This window comes from Hermetia illucens, chromosome 3 (assembly GCF_905115235.1).
Source record: "Hermetia illucens chromosome 3, iHerIll2.2.curated.20191125, whole genome shotgun sequence".
Classification (NCBI taxonomy): domain Eukaryota; kingdom Metazoa; phylum Arthropoda; class Insecta; order Diptera; family Stratiomyidae; genus Hermetia; species Hermetia illucens.
This window is the reverse complement of record NC_051851.1, coordinates 19,022,489-19,040,917: the sequence shown is the minus strand read 5'-3', so window position 1 is coordinate 19,040,917 and position 18,429 is coordinate 19,022,489. Positions and strand designations below refer to the sequence as shown.

General features: G+C 42.5%; 1 protein-coding gene across 1 annotated transcript in view; it reads right to left on the bottom strand.

Annotated features, from left to right (window-relative positions):
• LOC119653181 (bifunctional glutamate/proline--tRNA ligase) overlaps window positions 1-18,429 on the bottom strand; it is a 29,303-nt gene that overhangs the window by 1,753 nt on the left and 9,121 nt on the right. The window contains exons 7-8 of the mRNA XM_038057735.1: window positions 11,601-12,675; window positions 41-399 (exon numbers count right to left, since the gene is read on the bottom strand). Coding sequence (XP_037913663.1) covers window positions 41-399; window positions 11,601-12,675 — 1,434 coding nt within the window. The remainder of the gene's footprint in view (window positions 1-40; window positions 400-11,600; window positions 12,676-18,429) is intronic.

Genomic DNA, 18,429 nt, shown 5'->3' with positions numbered 1-18,429 from the left:
CCTAGAATTAACTCTTAAATTTGCCGTTTTCTGAGCATACCTGTGAATACCAATCTGGCAAATTGTCCTCCTTTGTCGCTTCTAAGCCTAAGCGAGTGACTTTCTTGGCACCAGATTCCTTTGGTTCGCCTCCCTTAGGTTTTGCAGGCTCCTTCTTCTCCGGTTTTGCTTTCTGACTTTCAGATTTAGGTTTAGATGGTGCCCGACCTGCCGTTGGGAAGTCAGTACCTGTCACTTTTTTGTACTCTGCTTTAAGGTCTAAGAGAGTTTTCACAGCCGCATCGATTTCTGCTTTGGGTGCATTTTTCGACTTCAATTGGCGTACGAGGTCACCTTGAGCATTCACCTTCTGGGTGAGCTCATTTTTCGCAATTTCATTATCACTATTGGGTGCCATGGCTGTGAATGGATAAAATCATAAGAAAAGTTAAATAATTTTGCAGAAAATGCACAGAGAAGATGTAGATGCAGTTTTAATTTTATCTTCAATTATTGGGAAGCATTGCAAGATGTTTTTGGAGACCATGTACAAGGAAGATTTAAAAATGGACAACAAATGCAATAAAGATGCTATCTCCTACGGGTCCGGAATAGGAAGACCTTAATAAAGTTGGATTGGTTTTGTAAACTGGAGAAGGCTCACATAATTTTCTTTATGGGGCTATATTTTCTCGCTGCGATCCTGAATATCGTCCAAATGTGTCGCTCAATTGTTGCGGAAAGGTTTGAACTCAATCCTTTCGTGTGTGGCGCGTGCGATTAGCATGACGGGTCCCCACTGAATATACATATGCCTTCTAGTCATTCCTTTGTGGTTAGTAAGGCATCCAAACAACCTCATCTTCTAGTTTATTTCTCATTTCGTTTCCAGAGATTATTGTTTAATTCAAGTATCACCGTGTTTATGATAAGCCTATAACAACGGCGACAAGCACAAAGAAAAACTCAAGCATACATGACGCAATTAAGACTAACACTGGGAGACTAGTGTTTAACGTTTCAACTCTAAAATTTACCGCAACCTCTTCCGTCCTGTCGCTTTCTATGGTTCTGAGGGTTCGTCGACTATAAATGACAATAAATTGCGTCTTGCGATAACGGAGACGAAGATGCTGCATTGGACTAGTGGCGCGACACATTTTGACTACATTCGAAATAAAGATATCCGTGATCGATATGGGGTTGCACTGGACGTGGAAAAATTGCGAAAGAGGCGTCTTCGATTCACTCGCAATGATTGATCTGAACATCGAGGTCAATGGTATGCCGGCCGAAATTTGAAAGCCTCGCGATTGGAACCAGATCAGGCTTCTGATAGAGCCAAATGGCGAAACCGACCACGACGAGACAACCCCGCTTCTGAACAGGACAAAGGCTAAAGAAAACGAAGAAGAAGTGTTTAACCAACTTGGATATCGGGCCGAAGATGAAGAAGAGTTGAAATCATCTCGGGTATGTTCGATAGGGCGTTTCCATTGTAAGGTTCTAATATATGTTCAAGCGATTCGTGGGGCAGGCGATTTAGGAAGATATGCTCCGCACCTTTTCAAGAGAAAGCTTCTACAAACCAGTCAAAACCAACCGAAATTTTCTGGAAATCAAAGAACACCTAGAAAGTGTAACCGACAAACAACAAGCCGGTTTCCGTTCTAGATCCTTCTGTATCGAACACATTAACATCCAAATCATTGTAGAACCATGTTTCATCTGCTTTTCGTCGATCGATTTTAAAAGGGCTTTCTTTCGTGTCCGGATAGCTCAGCGGTTAGAGCACTAGGTGTGGTCGTGGTTCAAATCTCACTGGTGGCAGTGAGGAATTTGTATCGTGATTTGATGTCGGATACCAGTCAACTCAGCTGTGAATGAGCAACTGAGTCAAATCAGGGTAACAATCTCGGGCGAGCGCAATGCTGACCACAGGGTACTGCAATCCTGTAGTGTACCGTTACGGTATTGAATGAAGTGCTCTAACACACTCCAAGGCCCTGATCTAATATGGATTGTTGCGTCAACGATTATTATTATTTCTTTCGAAAGCATCAATGGGGAGATTACGGAGAAACTAATGGCTATTAACAGAGCGACATATGACGACGTAAAATGTCATGTGCTCTATCGATATAAAATTTGTGAGGAATTTAAGATCCAAACGGAGTCGATCTCCTTGCATTCTGTCACCGATATTTTTTCGCCTCGTTATCGCTGACGTTCTCAATATTGGCAATTTTCCTCAAACATTTCGATTGCGCTGATGGTGTCTGTATAATTTCTTACCTGGATTTGGAGAAAGAGGCAAGCAGAGTAGAACTGAACATAAACACCAACAGCATCAAAGTTGTCATCTGCACTATCTACGAAGGGAAGGAGAAATGTAGATCTTCTCGACCCGGAATAGAGAATTTTACAAAATTATACTTTTTTGGTAAAATGGAGAGGTCGTATCCACTCCGGGTCTGAATTTTCCAAGGTCGGAATTGATAGAGCCCTAAGTCCGGCCGACCGGACTTATTAGAAAGAAACTGCCTCCTAGTTTTCTGGCCCATGGGTTCATCTTATTGGGTTAATACCCAAAGTTAAAAAAATTTTACAGACTACGGTTCCATTTAGTGCAGAGGCAACTCATCCGACGCAGACTCTGCAACTTCCCTCAATTCTTCTTCCTTCCTCAATTATTTCAGCTTTGGCCGGCTTGGGCTAGAAACACCAGACGGTTTTTCCCATGAATATAATTTGCCCAATGACGTGTTTGCGGATTGATATAAACTGGCGAACTACATCTGATAACCACTACGGTCACGCTGCTCCCAGGGCAGAGGCAGTGTCTGATCAGTTCTCTCTGCCCTGGATGAAACCGTAGTCGTCTGCAAATTTGTTTAACCGTTTTAAAGGTTTTTGCAAAGTATTGAATATATTTAAGAGGGGTGTTAATTGGTCGGTTCGATATAGAAGATAAGAGGATAGACGGACAACTTCCAAGAAATGCGATAGGTTTTCAAATGCATGTGATGCGAAGAAAAGGAAAATTTACGTAATAGCCACATTGCTGCAAGCAGCAAATGCCCCTTATTGAGATATGAGCTAATTGGAACGGAAAAATAAGGTGAATTTGAAGGCAAGAATCGTTATAGTCATAAAAACTAGCAACCTGCTAGACACCAGCAGGTGGTGCGTAACACTCTTTCTAAAAAATAGTCTAACTCAAGAATTTTGTAGAAACTCAAACTAGGACGAAAAAATGTCTGACGTCAGAAAAGAGTGCGTAAGTTCTCTGATGTCAAAAATCAGCAAAGAAATAGGATTTCAATAACCACTGACGACCCCATATACTCAACAACGGAATGACATCGCAGAGCATTCATGTAGTCAGGATTGCCACCGTTCTTCTGACGAAAGTAATCGCAACGGCAAAATACATCAAAGGTCGAAATCTGACTGAGAACCTGAAAAGCGAAAATCCTTATAAAATGTAGCTCGCTTCGTAGAACGCTTCTGAATTTTGGATATTTTTAAATCCTCTGCTGTATGGCATACGGGCTCAACAAGTCACCAGACAAAGGAAAATTTGATTCGGAAACCTTAGAGAGCATGTGCCAGTTGTTATTCCGAAAAAGTTAAGACATATCGAATTTGATTCCAAGATTTATTCGCGTCTTCACAAACATCGCTGACAAGATTCGTACAACAAACTCACAAAAGGGCGAAGTCTGGAGGCTCAACAAGGCTTTTTCTGAAGTGAATTAGCAAGGCAGCGCGCCAACGAAATGAAAGCCTTAATTTTGCCCTGTGACGATTACGGGCGTTCCGAGAAGTACTTAGCCTTATCGGCTGTTGGTGCCACTATCGAAAGAGAAATTCACTATCGTGAAGTATATTCTTGTAGACGCCCACTGCTAAAATCCCAGCCGAATCTGACTCGTAGTTTTGTTTTGATCGTGTATAGAAACGGGTGTGACCGCGGATTTTAGAAAACTGGAAAAATAGCAATATCGATTTATGGTTTTTGGAAGAAAAATCGTGGAGCAGGGAATCAAAGAGCGCTTGGATTCTGTGTACGGTATTTCTATTCCTGCGATGGAGACCGTAAAAAATTGGTTTAACGAGTTGCGACGTGTTCGCACCTCGGTTTTTGGTGAACCACACCCAGGTGTCCCAAAAACGGTTATGATGGAGGATAACGTAACAAAAATCCAGGACCTTGTATTGACAGACCACCAATTGAAGGTGCGCGAGATAGCTGAAACAGTAGTCATCTTAAAAGACCGCGTGGGTCATATCCTAATATCCTACGTAAAATTTTGTATATGAGAAATCTGACGGCGCGATGGGGGGCCGCGTTTGTTCACTCCAGACAACAAACGCAGCCGTGAAACCGCTTCAAAACGGCGTTTGATGCTATTTAAGCGCAATCAAAAGGAGTTTCTGCGTCGTTTCATAACCGTCGACTAAACATGGGTCCACTGGTACACCAGGAACAAGGAACAGTAGAGACATTGGACTTCACCCGTTTTCTGGGATTCACAACATATGATTTGAATCGACAACCTGTAGAAGGGCAAAGAGTCACGGAGCTCTACTATACCGAATTGTTGGGCCAAATTGCAAAAAGAATCCCTATTTGGCGAGAAAAAAAATGCTGTTCCACCATGACAATACACCTGCTTATATCTCCGCCGCCGAATCGGGCTACGAGCTGCTATCCCATCCACCGTATTCTCGAGATTTAGCCCCATGTGATTTCTTTTTGTTTCTAAACTTTAAAAAGTCACTATTCGGACAGAAGTTTGAATCGAATGAGGAGGTCATCGCCGCCACGGAGCCCTATTTTGAAGACCGCCACCACAGAGCCCTATTTTGTAGTAGGAGAAGCTACCTAGTTTTATTTTTACCTGCTACCTAGAAGCTACCTAGTTTTATTTTTTTGCTTGCTTCAAAAATATTCTGCTTCAATATATTCGATTAAAAAATGCTGACGTTTCCTCTTTATATGTATGGCAATCCCTCGCCCTCTTCCTTTAAACTCAACGTAAAGGTTTGAAATAATAAAAGCAATTAAAAAACTTGTTTCTTTTTCGTTGGTGCAGATATTTATTCTTGCAAACGCCGATATTTCGGGAACCACTTGTTCCCTTCATCAGTGCTAACAAGTCTCACACTTGACTTGTTAACAGAGATGAAGGGAACAAGTGGTTCCCGAAATATCGGTATTTGCAAGAATAAATATCTACACCAACGAAAAAGAAACAAAAAGTTTTTTATTTTTATTTTTTTTTTTATTATTTCAAATAATCGTTTGGCATAATTACATACAGATCAAAGTAAAGGAGTTTTATTCACTGCATGTGTGGAGCTTATATTTCAACATTCTTTTCGAATTTCGTGTCAATAAGTGGAATGTTTTCCGAGAAAAATGCTTGTGTCAAAAACTCTGCAAACTCTGAAAATTTTATTTCAGACACTAAAAGGTTTCTTAAAAACAAATTCAAATAAAAGCTATAAAATTATGGTTGGAATACAAATTTTATTTGCATATAAACATCGGTATTGCGCTAGTAGAAAAAAATGCTTTGATAATTAAATGTCTCTTTGCAAGTTTACTGTGATTTCATCATGACATCAATGTACTTTGCCTATGCATTGTCGCCTATAAAATAATATAAGAAATCAATAAAATCTTACGCATAAACGCTACATATCTTGATTTAAATTAAAGGAAATTGTAAATGGATTAATGCAATAGCAAACCAAAAGATGTCATGCCTGAAAACAATAAAATTTGCAAAAAGATGTAAATGATTAGTGTCGTTAAGTGTAACTTCTCAACACTTTTCAAGGTGCGCTCCGACTGGCTTCGACACGACATTCAAATAGTTTTCACGCCATATCGTAACCAGTTGGAGCGCACCTTTAAGATGGAAAAGCTTTCTTTGAAGTTAAATGTGTTATAAAAGTCAATAGAACAAATAAAAGCAAAGCATAATAAGAGAAACGACTAGCAATTTCGTCTACAGCACAAGTGAGAAGCACTTAGTGGCTGATCTCTATGGTCATACTATTTATAGTTAATTAATCCAATCACCGGTCATTTCTCTTCTTCCTAGAAATTGTAACCTTAGTCTAAAAAGGGGACTGTACATTGGAAACACGTGTGAGACCACTGCTTGATTATGCTGTTGCTTCCACGCTCTTGATGCAAAAATACCGGGAAAACAGAATAACCACGCTGTGGCGTCTCAGTTGAAAAGATGCTCAGGTCTTCACCGCATCATATGGCATCATAGGCTCTCTGGGGCGAACCCTCCCTTCTCCCATTAGTTCAGAAAGGCGCTATTGATCTCTAAGGAGCTGATAAAGCTCAAAAGATCTGTTCCCTCCTCCTACAGGTCGTAGACAATTCCGTGGCTAAAAATGGTCCATCGGTAACTTATAAGAATTTCCAGCAAGCCTTTAATAACTTCAAGATCTATGAGGCGGGAAGAAGAGTGGGCAACCTGCTGGTCTGGAGTGAGTCAGGGCAGGAAAGGAATGAAAATGAAATAACCGAACTCAGGAACAGGGGTTTTGCCCTATATGGAACTGATGCAGCAACATCAACTGTGGCCTCCAGCTGTGCAAATGGTAAAGAAAAGATCAAAAAAGGAGGTAGCATTAATCACAGACTCCCAAAAAGCCTGCACTCTTCTGGAGAAGCAAAACATCACAGTCTAGGAAATAATTGACGCAAAAGCGAATTCTAACTTCGATGAGATAAAAATATTGTGGTTCCCAGCTAAAAGTTAAATTATGTTGAACAAGGTGTCGCACTCAGCAGCAAAGACAGCCCTAATCAGCGGAAGCACCATGGTTTCATCCTTTGCAGCTTGGGATGTACCCCCGTCCCCACGTACAATCTATGTAGGCCTGATCAGAGAACTTAGCCCTCTCTGTTAGCCGGCCAGGACGAACTAAAACCTACAACAACAACAACGGGACGAAATATCGAGGGATCCTAATTGAATATAGAGACAAAAACTGCCTACTAAAATGTTTCATTTTCTGCTAGTGGGTCCCTCTACAAGTCCGTCTGAGTCCGCATTTACATTACGTCGAACCGGACCAATTGGAGTGTAACTTACTTCTACGTTTTTTGGCTTACGGATCCATCTTTGTGAGCTTAGCACCCAAATATTCCAAATATGAGAAAGACAATTTGCGATTTCGTTTCGGGCATAGATGGTTTCGTTCAGGGCAGAAGCAATTCATCAGACGCTGCGTCACCATACTCCTGGGAGTAAATATTAATCGCTCCCTTATATAAAATCGCAAACACAACATGAGTGTGATTTATTAGGTGTAGAAGTGAATTTCCGCGTTTGTTTTTCGTCTCTTTATTTTGTCGAAATAAAGGACTCATTAAACGCTCACCGAAGCTTACGGCGCTAATGCTCCTCCATAGCTACCAATCGGGTGAAATGAAGGACTTCAGGCTTTGTTGGATGAACATTCGGGTCAAACTCAAAAACAGCTCGCAGCATCATCACTGGTGACGAAAGACGGGTGTACTATGACAATTCAAAGCGCAAAAAATCGTGGGTAAACGCTGGCCAGCCGGTAACTTCGATCATCATCATTAACGGCGCAACAATCGATATCCGCTCTAGGCCTGTTTTAAAAAGAACTTCAGACATTTCAACTTTGCGCCGAGGTCCACCAATTTGATATCACTAAAAGCTGTCTGGCGCTCTGACCTACGCCTTCGTTCCATCTTAGGCAGGGCCTGTCTCGTCTTCTTTTTCTCTCCAGACATTAATGCGCTGTCCGTCTCCGAGGAGTACATAAGGACTGGCAAGATCATTGTCTTGTATAGTAAGAGCTTTGACTCTATGGTGAGAAGTTTCAAGCGGAACAGTTTTTGTAAGCTGAAGTAGGCTCAGTACCAACAACCGTGCGCGAATTTCATTGTCGCAGCTGTTATCGGTTTTGATTTTCGACCCTAGATAGGAGAAATTATCAACGGTTTCAAAGTTATAGTCTCCTATCTTTATTCTTCTCGTTTGACTAGTGCGATTTGATGTTGTTGGTTGGTTGGTTTTGGTGCTAACGTTGCCACCATATATTTCGTCTTGCCTTAATTGATGTACAACCCAAGATCACTTTTTCCAGGGCCAGGTTAAAGACGACGCATAATAGGACATCCCCTTCTCTTAAACCGTTGTTGATGTCGAATGGTCTCGAGAGTGATCCTGCTGCTTTTATTTGGACTCGCACATTGGTCAGGGTCAGCCTAGTCAGTCTTATAAATTTCATTGGGATACCGAATTCTCTCATGCGTACTGTTTTACCCTAGCTATACTATCATAGGCGGCCATAAAGTCGATGAAAAGATGATGCAACTGATGCCCATATTCCAATAGTTTTTCCATTGCGTGCCGCACATAGAAAATCTGGTCTGTTGCTTATTTGCCTGGAGTGAAACCTTTTTGAAATGAGCGAATGATGATGTTCTGGATGTATGGGGCTATCCGGCCTAGCAAAATAGCGGAAAATATCTTATAGATGGTACTCAGCAGCACGTGATACCTCTATAATTGCTGCACTGTGCGATATCTCCCTTTTTATGTATGGGACAGATAACGCCTCGTTGCCAATCGTTAGGCTTTGACTCCCTGTCCACACTTTGAGCATAAGTTGATAAACCGCTTGGTGCTATTCCGCCGCCTCTATATTTAACCGATTCGACTGTAATTCCATCGGCTCCTATCGACTTGTAATTTTTGCGTCGATGAATTGCACGGATTGTTGCTTCTATACTTGGTAGTGGCAGTATTGGTCCGTCCTTTTTAGTTGACGGGACTTCTAACTCGCCGATGTTCTGGTTGTTCAGCAGTTCATCAAAATACACAACCCATCGCTCCAATATGCCAATTCTGCCGGAAATCAGATTTCCCTCTTTGTCCCGGCAGGACGAGCATCGAGGCGTGTAAGGCTTCATCCTGCTGACTTGTTGGTAGAACTTCCGCGCCTGATGCTGTTGCTCCCTGTACTTTTCGAGTTCATAGAACTATTGGTTCTCCCAGGCTTCCTTTTTCCGTCTGTGAAGCCGCTTCTTTGCTCGCCGGAGTTCGTGATAAGTCTCTGTGCGAGCCCGCGTCCTTTGCGAATGCAACATTACTCGGTATGCGGCATTCTTTCGTTCGGTTGCTAGCTTAACAAGCCGTTTCAACTTTTTTTGCGACTGGGGCCAAGTATCTTTGTGGCCGTATTTATAATAACGTTCTTCAGGTGATTGTGAAGCTCATTTGTTGATGCTTCATCTCCAGGATCTCTGTTGACTGCGGTTATTGCGACATCCACTTGTCCCTTATAGGTGTTGCGGAGGATTGTGGTGTCGATGGCTTCAGTGTTAACTATCACTTGATTGTAAGAGGGGATTCTAGCCAACGAGATAGTGATTCATGCCAACAAGATAGTGATCCGTTAACATTTGTATTTTTATGCAAGCAATGGGAGGTAACCTATCGCCGGAATACGAGCTTTGTCCCTACTTGCCCGTTTAAATTCCCCAAATATGATTTTGATATCATATCTGGGTCAAACTTCGAGGGTTCATTCTACTGCCTCATAGAAGGTATCCTTCTCCGGCTCTGCAGTCTCTCCTGTAGGGCGTGAACGTTGATGAGGCTTATATTTCTAAAATTCCCTCGAAAGCGCAGAATGCGTAGCCATTTGCTTATGTTTTCAAAGCCGATAACAGCAAGTTTCATTTTTTAGCTGTCTAAGAAACCTAATACGAGCACATGATTTACAGTATGCCCTGTCCAAAGTATCTCCTGCAACGCTGTTGTATCAGCCCTATACTGGGACAAGGTATCGGCTAGCTCCATGTTCCATGAGAAAATGCGCAAATTGTTATTTCATTTACGTTGCCGGGTTCATCGTTATGTTATCAGTCCACCCCGAGAATCCTGTTGTGGATTCGTAACAAATTTTTTTCTGTGTAGGGTTGTCAGCCCTACCCAACCCCCAACTTGGAGAATCAGTTGGTACAGTTTCTCCGGTTTTTATGCGCGAGAGACTCGCCTTCATCCTTCTCCGTCTGCGGCTTTTCGTTAAGAGTTCCGAGCGATCACCTCGTGGAGATGGAGATAGTGTTTGGTAATATGATAGATCTATTGGTTTAGAAGGCGTTTCCCTGGTTTTATGCTCCATCGTGGGTACCAATTCACGTTTCGGGAGACCTATACTACCCTTTCACCATTTCGAACGCAAAACAAAATATACACTGGAAGGGAAGCCTACTCTGCATTTGGTGTGACCAGCGCGGCATGATATGCTAGCTTTTCCAACCCGGCGAAACAGTGGGTGACAATTGTACTAGTACTGTTGCGCAATCAATTCGAAGTAAAGATACCGGAATAGAGGAGCCGACATGACAAACTGATTCGCCTCCATGACAGCGCGCGACGAAGAACCGGCCAAACTCGCGCTAGAAGACTTCAAATAAGAGATTCTACCCCACCCACCTTACCCTCTAGACATCGCACCGGATTGCCACATTTTCCGGTCAAGGTCTCACGGTCTGGCAGAGCAACACTTCAGAAAAACGTCCGCGGAAATTAACTTATACGCTTAATATAACGAACAGCCTTAATCAAGCCCAAGCAAGACTTGTTGAAAGAGGGGAGACAGCGCCTGATAAGTTGTTTTTGCCCTGAGCAAAGCCACAAATGGTCATTCTCACTTTCGAAAATTTTGATTTTATTATTCAATACTTCGATTCTGTCTCAAAGATGGTATTTCTTACCAAAAGGCATGATCAACCGCTACGAAGCACGATTCTCCCTCCATAGAAGAAATGGGAGGCAGAGAATAAAGTCCCTCCTTAACCATCCTTCGTATGGCCTTCATGCACGACATTTTCCAATCGATCAGAAAAAAATACACTACAGCGTCGTTTGCCCTGCGATTCTCTATGGTTGCAAGTGTTGACCGGCTATCAGAAACACAGGTCGCCTCGGAGCCAATGCAGACGAAAATGTTGCATTGGATTAGTGGCATAACCCGCTATGATTCGAACTAGAGACATCTGCGATCGTATCGTAGAAAAATCGCGAGAAAAGTGTATCCGATGCTATGATCAGAAATGGGCCTGAATATCCAAGTCGATGGGAAAGGCTCAAAGGTCCACCAAAATAACGATGGCTTGATACGCTTCGTCCGGACCAATCTACAATCGAGGATGCAATCTAGATATCCCGACCCCACTATCGGAATTGATAAGCAAACGAGAAATCTAAGGATGAAATAGGCAATCAAGCCATGAAAAAGAACATAATAAAAGCTCCTAATCTGGTAGAACAGTGGACATAAAATTCAATGCCCAACTTCTAAAACATTTTTGGCTATGTTGTCCACATTCTGAAGGATCAGTCAATAAGTTTCTCTTTCGCGCCGCAGAAAACGTGCATTGCATCTGAATAAATAACACCCAAAATTAGCTCTTTGAATAAAGCCCACAGTGCTACTTTTGTTTCGAAATAAGCCATAACACATATAAAATGATACTAGGGAATAAATAATCATGCAAACACAGACATTTACAGTCAAAAATAAGATAATCTCACCTGCAGTTGGCTTCGATTGAGTAGTAGTGGCTTGAGGTTTCCAATCTTGTCCTGTAGCAGCTTTATATTCTGCCTTCAAACTTAATAAGCTCTTCACTTCTGCATCAACCTGATCTTTCGGGGCTTTCTTTGATTTCAATTCACGAACAATATCACCCTGGGCTTTGATTTTTGCATCCAAATCAGTAGCACTTGCAGAATTAGCAACGTTCGGGGAAGATGATTTTGCTGGTGTGGTAGCTGGTTGAGTATTTGGTTTCCAATCTTGTCCAGTCACGGCCTTATAGTCCGCCTTCAAACTCAATAGTACTTTCACTGCTCCATCGATTCGATCCTTTGGAGCCTTTTCCGATTTCAAACTTCTTACAATATCTCCCTGTGCCTTTATTTTATTGTCGATTTCGGCGGCTTTGTTGTTTGAGGCTGGCGGTGCTGTCGTAGTTACTGGGCTAGCTTTCACTGGAGCTGCACCAGGTTTCCAATCTTGACCGGTTGCAGCTTTATATTCAGCTTTGAGTGCTAAGAGTGTTTTCACTTCAGCATCGATTTTGTCCTTTGGTGCTTTTTGAGATTTTAAATCTCTCACTAAATCACCTTGGGCTTTGATTTTAGCGTCAATATCGTTGCCTTGATTATTTCCCGAAGGGGCTGGAGCAGCAGCTTTGGCTACAGGTGCAGTTTTGGCAGGGGTTGCACCAGGTTTCCAATCTTGGCCGGTTGCAGCTTTATATTCAGCTTTGAGCGCTAACAGTGCTTTGACTTCAGCATCGATTTTGTCTTTCGGTGCCTTTTGGGATTTCAAGTCTCTCACCAAATCACCTTGGGCCTTGATTTTAGAGTCAATATCGTTGCCTTGATTATTTGCTAAAGCGGCTGGAGCGGCAGCTTTCGCAGGAGTTGCACCAGGTTTCCAATCTTGACCGGTTGCAGCTTTGAAATCAGCTTTCAAGGCTAGCAAAGTCTTAACTTCTGAATCGATTTTTGCTTTCGGGGCTCCCTGGGCTTTCAAAGCACGAACGATCTCTCCTTGTGCTAGGATCTTCTCGTTAAGGTCGCCGGCTTGATTGGCGGTAGACTAGAAGATAGAAAAAATATATTTTATTAAAATTTTTGTGAAGATAATATTTGTTTTTTTTTTAATTCAAAGAATCTTATTTCTCAATGTGCTTTGATAGTTTTGTTCCCACTTTGCTGGAAATTGTCAAAACGTTGCCACTTCACTCATACAATCCACTGGCAATCAAATATATTGCTGAGATAGATAGAACAGTCTGTAATAACGTCAGCGGTAGCAATCAAAAGCTAACAAAAGAAAAGGTCTAAAGGGACTGAGGACTTTTCAGTCTATGTCGTATTCCTTTTCTCGCTGATTTTATTATCTATTGTGAATGGGTAAATGGTACAAAAAATTGTTGATCTATTGACATCCTCATGGAGCAGTTTCTAATAAGACCGCGTTTCAGTATCATCTTACTTCATGCTTTGCAAATGATTGTGACGGAGTAAGAGAGAAATTTGCGAGACCTCAGACAAGGGACCAAGGTCGTATATTCCGGCTGATTTCCGTTAGGAAGTATTTCACGACGTTCACGATCTAGCGCATCCAGGTCTACCAAGCGTTTTCACACAATCAATCTCGATTTAATTGGCTCTTTGTGAGACTCGCACAGTTTAAGGTATTCCCTTATAATAATTGACAGGTTCACACCGCAGTGGCCTGAGGCGATAACTCTGACTCTACCTGCAGTCCAATGGCATGCTTGAAAAGTGATGCAGAACGATGAAGGCTGGTATAATGGTCCAAGACAGTCCTTCTTGATCGGAAGTCTTGTCCACTCGTTCTACTTGGTCTCTGGATAGCCAATCCCAAGGAATTTGCTGCAAGTCCCGCGGAGTTGGTATACGGGGGCATACTCCACATTAGGTCGGTCCTTAACAGCATCGAATTATTGCGTTGGCTCAAAAATGCAGTGTGAAAAACATGACCGACGTACCAAGGGATTGCGATTCCTGCACACGTAGACGGACACCTCCCGGACGACGCAATAGTCACCGTACAGAGTTTGGATTATGTTACAGATATTTGGATTATGGGTACACATCTGAAACACGTCGCAGGCCATAAAGCAAACACTTGCAACGAAAAGTAGAGTTCCGTCCTATACAAAAACCGTGGCGCGTCTGGTGAGAACGTTGCGCACACTGCGGGCTCGAGACTGGAGTTTTCAGAGCAGAACTGGAAATAGCTCAAATATCCTATAAATCCATATGCACCGGAATACAACCGCTCATGCATTGCTAGTGCAGTATGCTACAGAGACCAAACCTGATTGAGTGCTCATCAGTGACCAGTACCAAAATCTCAGGTATCACCGCCATCTGAATTCGGGACGGCACCAACCTTAGGGTTCTTGTCCAAGGCCGAGGGGATGGCTTTGTCTAGATTCGGTGTTTAGGAGTAACACCGTATGAGATGATACCGGTCTTTCCACGCAGGCTTGATGCTCTGGAGGACGTTGTCTTCCGTCGAAACTCTTGGAACAAATGGGACCGCGCTGGAGGCTACTCCTAGGGGTAGTGGCGATGCAGCTGACACTGTCGCAAATTTAGTTATGAACCTAATAACGATGGCCTGCCGAGCTTCCATGCCCAGGAGGATATGGAGACGTGGCAAACCTTCTATGTATTGGTGGACGGCAGAAATTGGAGAGCTCCAGAAGGAGTGTCACAGACTCTAAACGTACGGAATGATGACGTCGGTGCTGAGAGCGCCGAGGATTGCCCTTTTTTCCCTATGAAAGAGTTGGAACAGGTAGTCCTCTCTATGAAAAACAAAAAGGCGCCAGGACCCGATGGTATCCCAGCAGAAGTATACAAACTGGTGTTTCAACGTCGGCCAGACCCACTGCTAGGCGCATTCAATGCTTACCTGGAAGAGGTTATTTTCCCTTCTCGTTCGAAGGTGGCGAAGCTTGCGCTGATCAGCAAAGAGAAAAGCGACCCTGAGTTGCCGTCTTCATACCGCCCACTTTGTATGCTTGACACTGCTGGAAAGGTGCTCGAAAAACTCATCAGAAATAGACTCGCTGGAGGAATACGCGTTACCGGAGACTTATCACCACGGCAGTTCGGTTTTAGAGCAGGGAGATCGACAACTGATGCGGTCATGCAAGTCGTAGATGCCGTTCGTCGAACGGAATCATATAGCCGCCGAGCTCGACGAGTGGTGCTCGTCGTAACGCTTGACGTTAGAAACACCTCTACTTCCGTGGGATGGGAAAACATACTAGACAATACTTTCCACGTATCGAACTATTTTTTATGGATATTGACGGACTATCTGAGGAACCGCCCTCTACTCTATGAAACGCCAGAGGGATCCATTCTAGGGCCGGACCTCTCAAACGCTTCCTATGATAATCTACTTAAACTCGACATGCCAAAAGAGTCCCGCCGAGTGGATTATGCAGATAATGTCGCGACGCTTGCTGCTGGACGCACTGTTGAATGGGCGCAAAGCAGACTTGGCATATTGATGCAACCGGTAAGCGGATGGATGATTGCTCATGGTTTCAACTTTGCACTGGGAAAAACCGAAGTAGTCATCCTGACTAAAAAGAGAATTCCGAATCTGCGTACAATATCGTTCGGTGAGTCTATAATCAAGTCAAAATCATCGGTACAGTACCTTACACTAACCCTTGACTTAAAGATGAGCATTTTCGATTAAATAAAAGTAGCATCGAGCAAGGCTGCAGCTGAAATTTCGGCCTTAAATAGGGCTAATGGCAAATAGTGGGAGTCCTACGTCTAGCAGGCGACGTCTCCTGATGAGTTCAAAGCAGTCTGTTTTGCTCTACGGCGCAGAAGTATGGGGTGACGCTCTTGGCAAGGACAGAGATGAGGAACTTTGCGGGCGGCATCTGTTCTTCTTGTTAAGAAGTGTAAAGCCATATACAAGCGCAAGAAAGGTGGTTGCTTGTGAAGAACGGCATCGCACCCTAGATTAGTGGCAACTCTCTTGGAAAAATGAAACTAGAGGCAGATGGACTGCGCGGCTCATTGGCAACTTGGGTGCGAGGTTGTATCGGAAGTATGGTGAGACTGAGTATTTCCTTACCCAGTTCTAAAGTAGATATGGAGGTTTTCAGTCTTACCTGCACAAGATTGGAAAGGCACGATCTCCGGATTGTGTGTTTTGCAATGGAGCTGTGTACGACACCTCTTTTCTTGTGGAAAGTGGGATGGGATTTTTCAGCAGCTCTATTTAAACACAAACAACATTGCCGAGGAGCGCTGTCCGGTGGAGCCGTGTTGCGCATTACGTTCGGGTTCTTCTCGTTGCAAAGAAGCTACAGCTCGACCGGCGGAGGCGCCGGATGGCTGGGTGCTGCTTGAACTGACGGTTCCCTTTCTCCTCTCCTCTCCCGTTGGTGAAAGGAATTCTTTGATTTGAAGGATCCGCAAGGCAGAAGAGTTCGGGGGCTAGCCCGAAGTAATATGACAAACGGTTCCAGGCTAGCTCTCTGACGATGGGGAGGTGTTTAGTTGGTGGTGATTGTTGCGTAAACGCATTCATCTACCCTATCAAAAAATAACAAATATGACTGTTGCATACTAAGTTGTCACAAACACAATTTTGAAAACCGAGGTGAAATCATGGTAGGGGGTTAAGAAGTGGGAAGTTGTGACTGACAGCTCTCTTGTGGGATCGACACGCATAAACAATAGTTGATACTTTTGTCGACATTTGCCTCCCTCACCTCGCAGTCAGACGTTAAAGACCTCTAGAGGACAGGCTTTACCGACTATTCTATGTCAAAGGCTAAATAATAGACCCACTGGGATAGAAAATGTCGCGTTCAGAGTTGGCTAAGTTAATTTCATAATCTGCTACTTTTCACGTCGACAGTTCAGTTGACTTTTTTGGCCGTGGCCTAGCTCTGAATTGCCTTATCACCAGATCGCTTGCTGCAAATCATCCATTCATGAAATGCAATATTCTCTAGTCAAGGTCAGTCATAAAACTGGGAACTGGTACTGGAGATACCATCGAGCCATAGGTACCACAGACAAGAGGATGTTGGACACAGATTTTTGGGATTTGATTTGAGAGTGAATCTAGAGAGGACTTCACGAAATTTGATGAGAGCTACTAGGGGATAATGGAATGAACTTTCTTCGAAAGTTGAAACTAACAGAAACGACATTATCTAAGGGAGATTCCTCCTCCGGCATTGATATAAATCATAGATGATTGGAAAACGAATGCTAACATGGGAATAATTAGCTATCGCGACTACTAGGGTTACAGTGAACAGGGAAATCGACGAGAAAACTGCACTCGTATGGAAAAATGCCGAAACAAAATGTAGCCTACTGTAAATGTACTGCCTTCTCGGTGGAAGTTATTACTGCAGAGGTACGAAAATTGTTTTACTGCAAATATCTAATCATAAAAGTTTCACGCAATTGGAAGCCTCATCTGAAAAACTATTAAATATCAGAACCAAAGTCTTCATGTGTGAACCAAGAGATTCAGCAGGAGATTTTTATAGGCATAGATAGTCGGAAGATTCGACGATTGAACAGAATTAGTGTATTGTGTTGAAAAAGAAAAGCGTGAAGTACTCTTCAATGATGATGATGATGACACCATCATAAACGATTCTGTGGTGAATAGAAAAGAAAGGAGAATATCCATCAACTGACCCAATGCTCTCAGGGAAATTTGTGATTGCTTTGAACAATATTTTGCAACGATAATAAATGAGAAATTAAATTCGTTCATACTTTTTGTAATGATTAATTTCCTTCATTTCAAATCAATCTCGATTTCAAATCAGACAAAGTTAACAGAATGATAGTCTTCATATCACGAGCACGTGTTAAATTCAAATGCCATTCATAAAAAGCCATCTAAAATCCGGTTTCTTCTTACAACTCTTTAAGTCCACAGAAAATATTGCACTTATCATAATATTTACTTTCTTCGGGGCACTACAAAAAAACTCAAATTCACTAGTGCAATTGTTCTAACCCAATAATATCTAATTTGCTCTATTATCACAGTCACATATCCACAGAAATACTTAAATTAAAAGAAAATGGAACAAGATAAATATTAAGAAAATTATTCACCTAATTACTTTCCAACTGAAATTCTAGATATGCTTAAAGCTTCCCCCGAATTTTTCTAAGATCTAAAAATACACTGGAACTTCCACGTCAATAGACAGAACGGCACTGAAAGAGTCTTCAGAAGGTAACTGACTGAGTGAACCATCTCTAGCCATCCATGTGGCACTTTCACTTTCGCCCACCACTGTAAAAGCACACATACGATACCATCGCGACTAGACGCGTTGAGTTTCTGTTAGTTTTGAGAGAGCAATCTAGCATTGACTTTGATTTCAATGGATATATGAGAGTATCAAGAAGATACTCACGCGCAGTATTCCCTTTTGTTGTTATTTTAATAATCATGGGGTAAGCAATGCGGAGAAAATGTTGGCTTTGGTATGGTATAAAACCACAGAAATTCAGAGCTTTTTATGTTATTTGGTAAATTAAATGTAACGATTGACTTGCGGTTTCGTCCAAGGCAGAAACAACTCATCAGGCGCTGTCTCACCTCTGGGAGCTCCCTTATATAAATTCAAAAACACAACATATGTATGAATTATATTCAGGACTAAACTGTCAAATAAAAATTTAGACCTAAAGCCGGCAGGGGTTAAATTAAATTTTGTTTAGGACGAAACCGCAAGTCTAATTTTTGCATCTTAGGTGCTTGTCCAAGACTGAGAGGTCCGTGGATCACAACCGT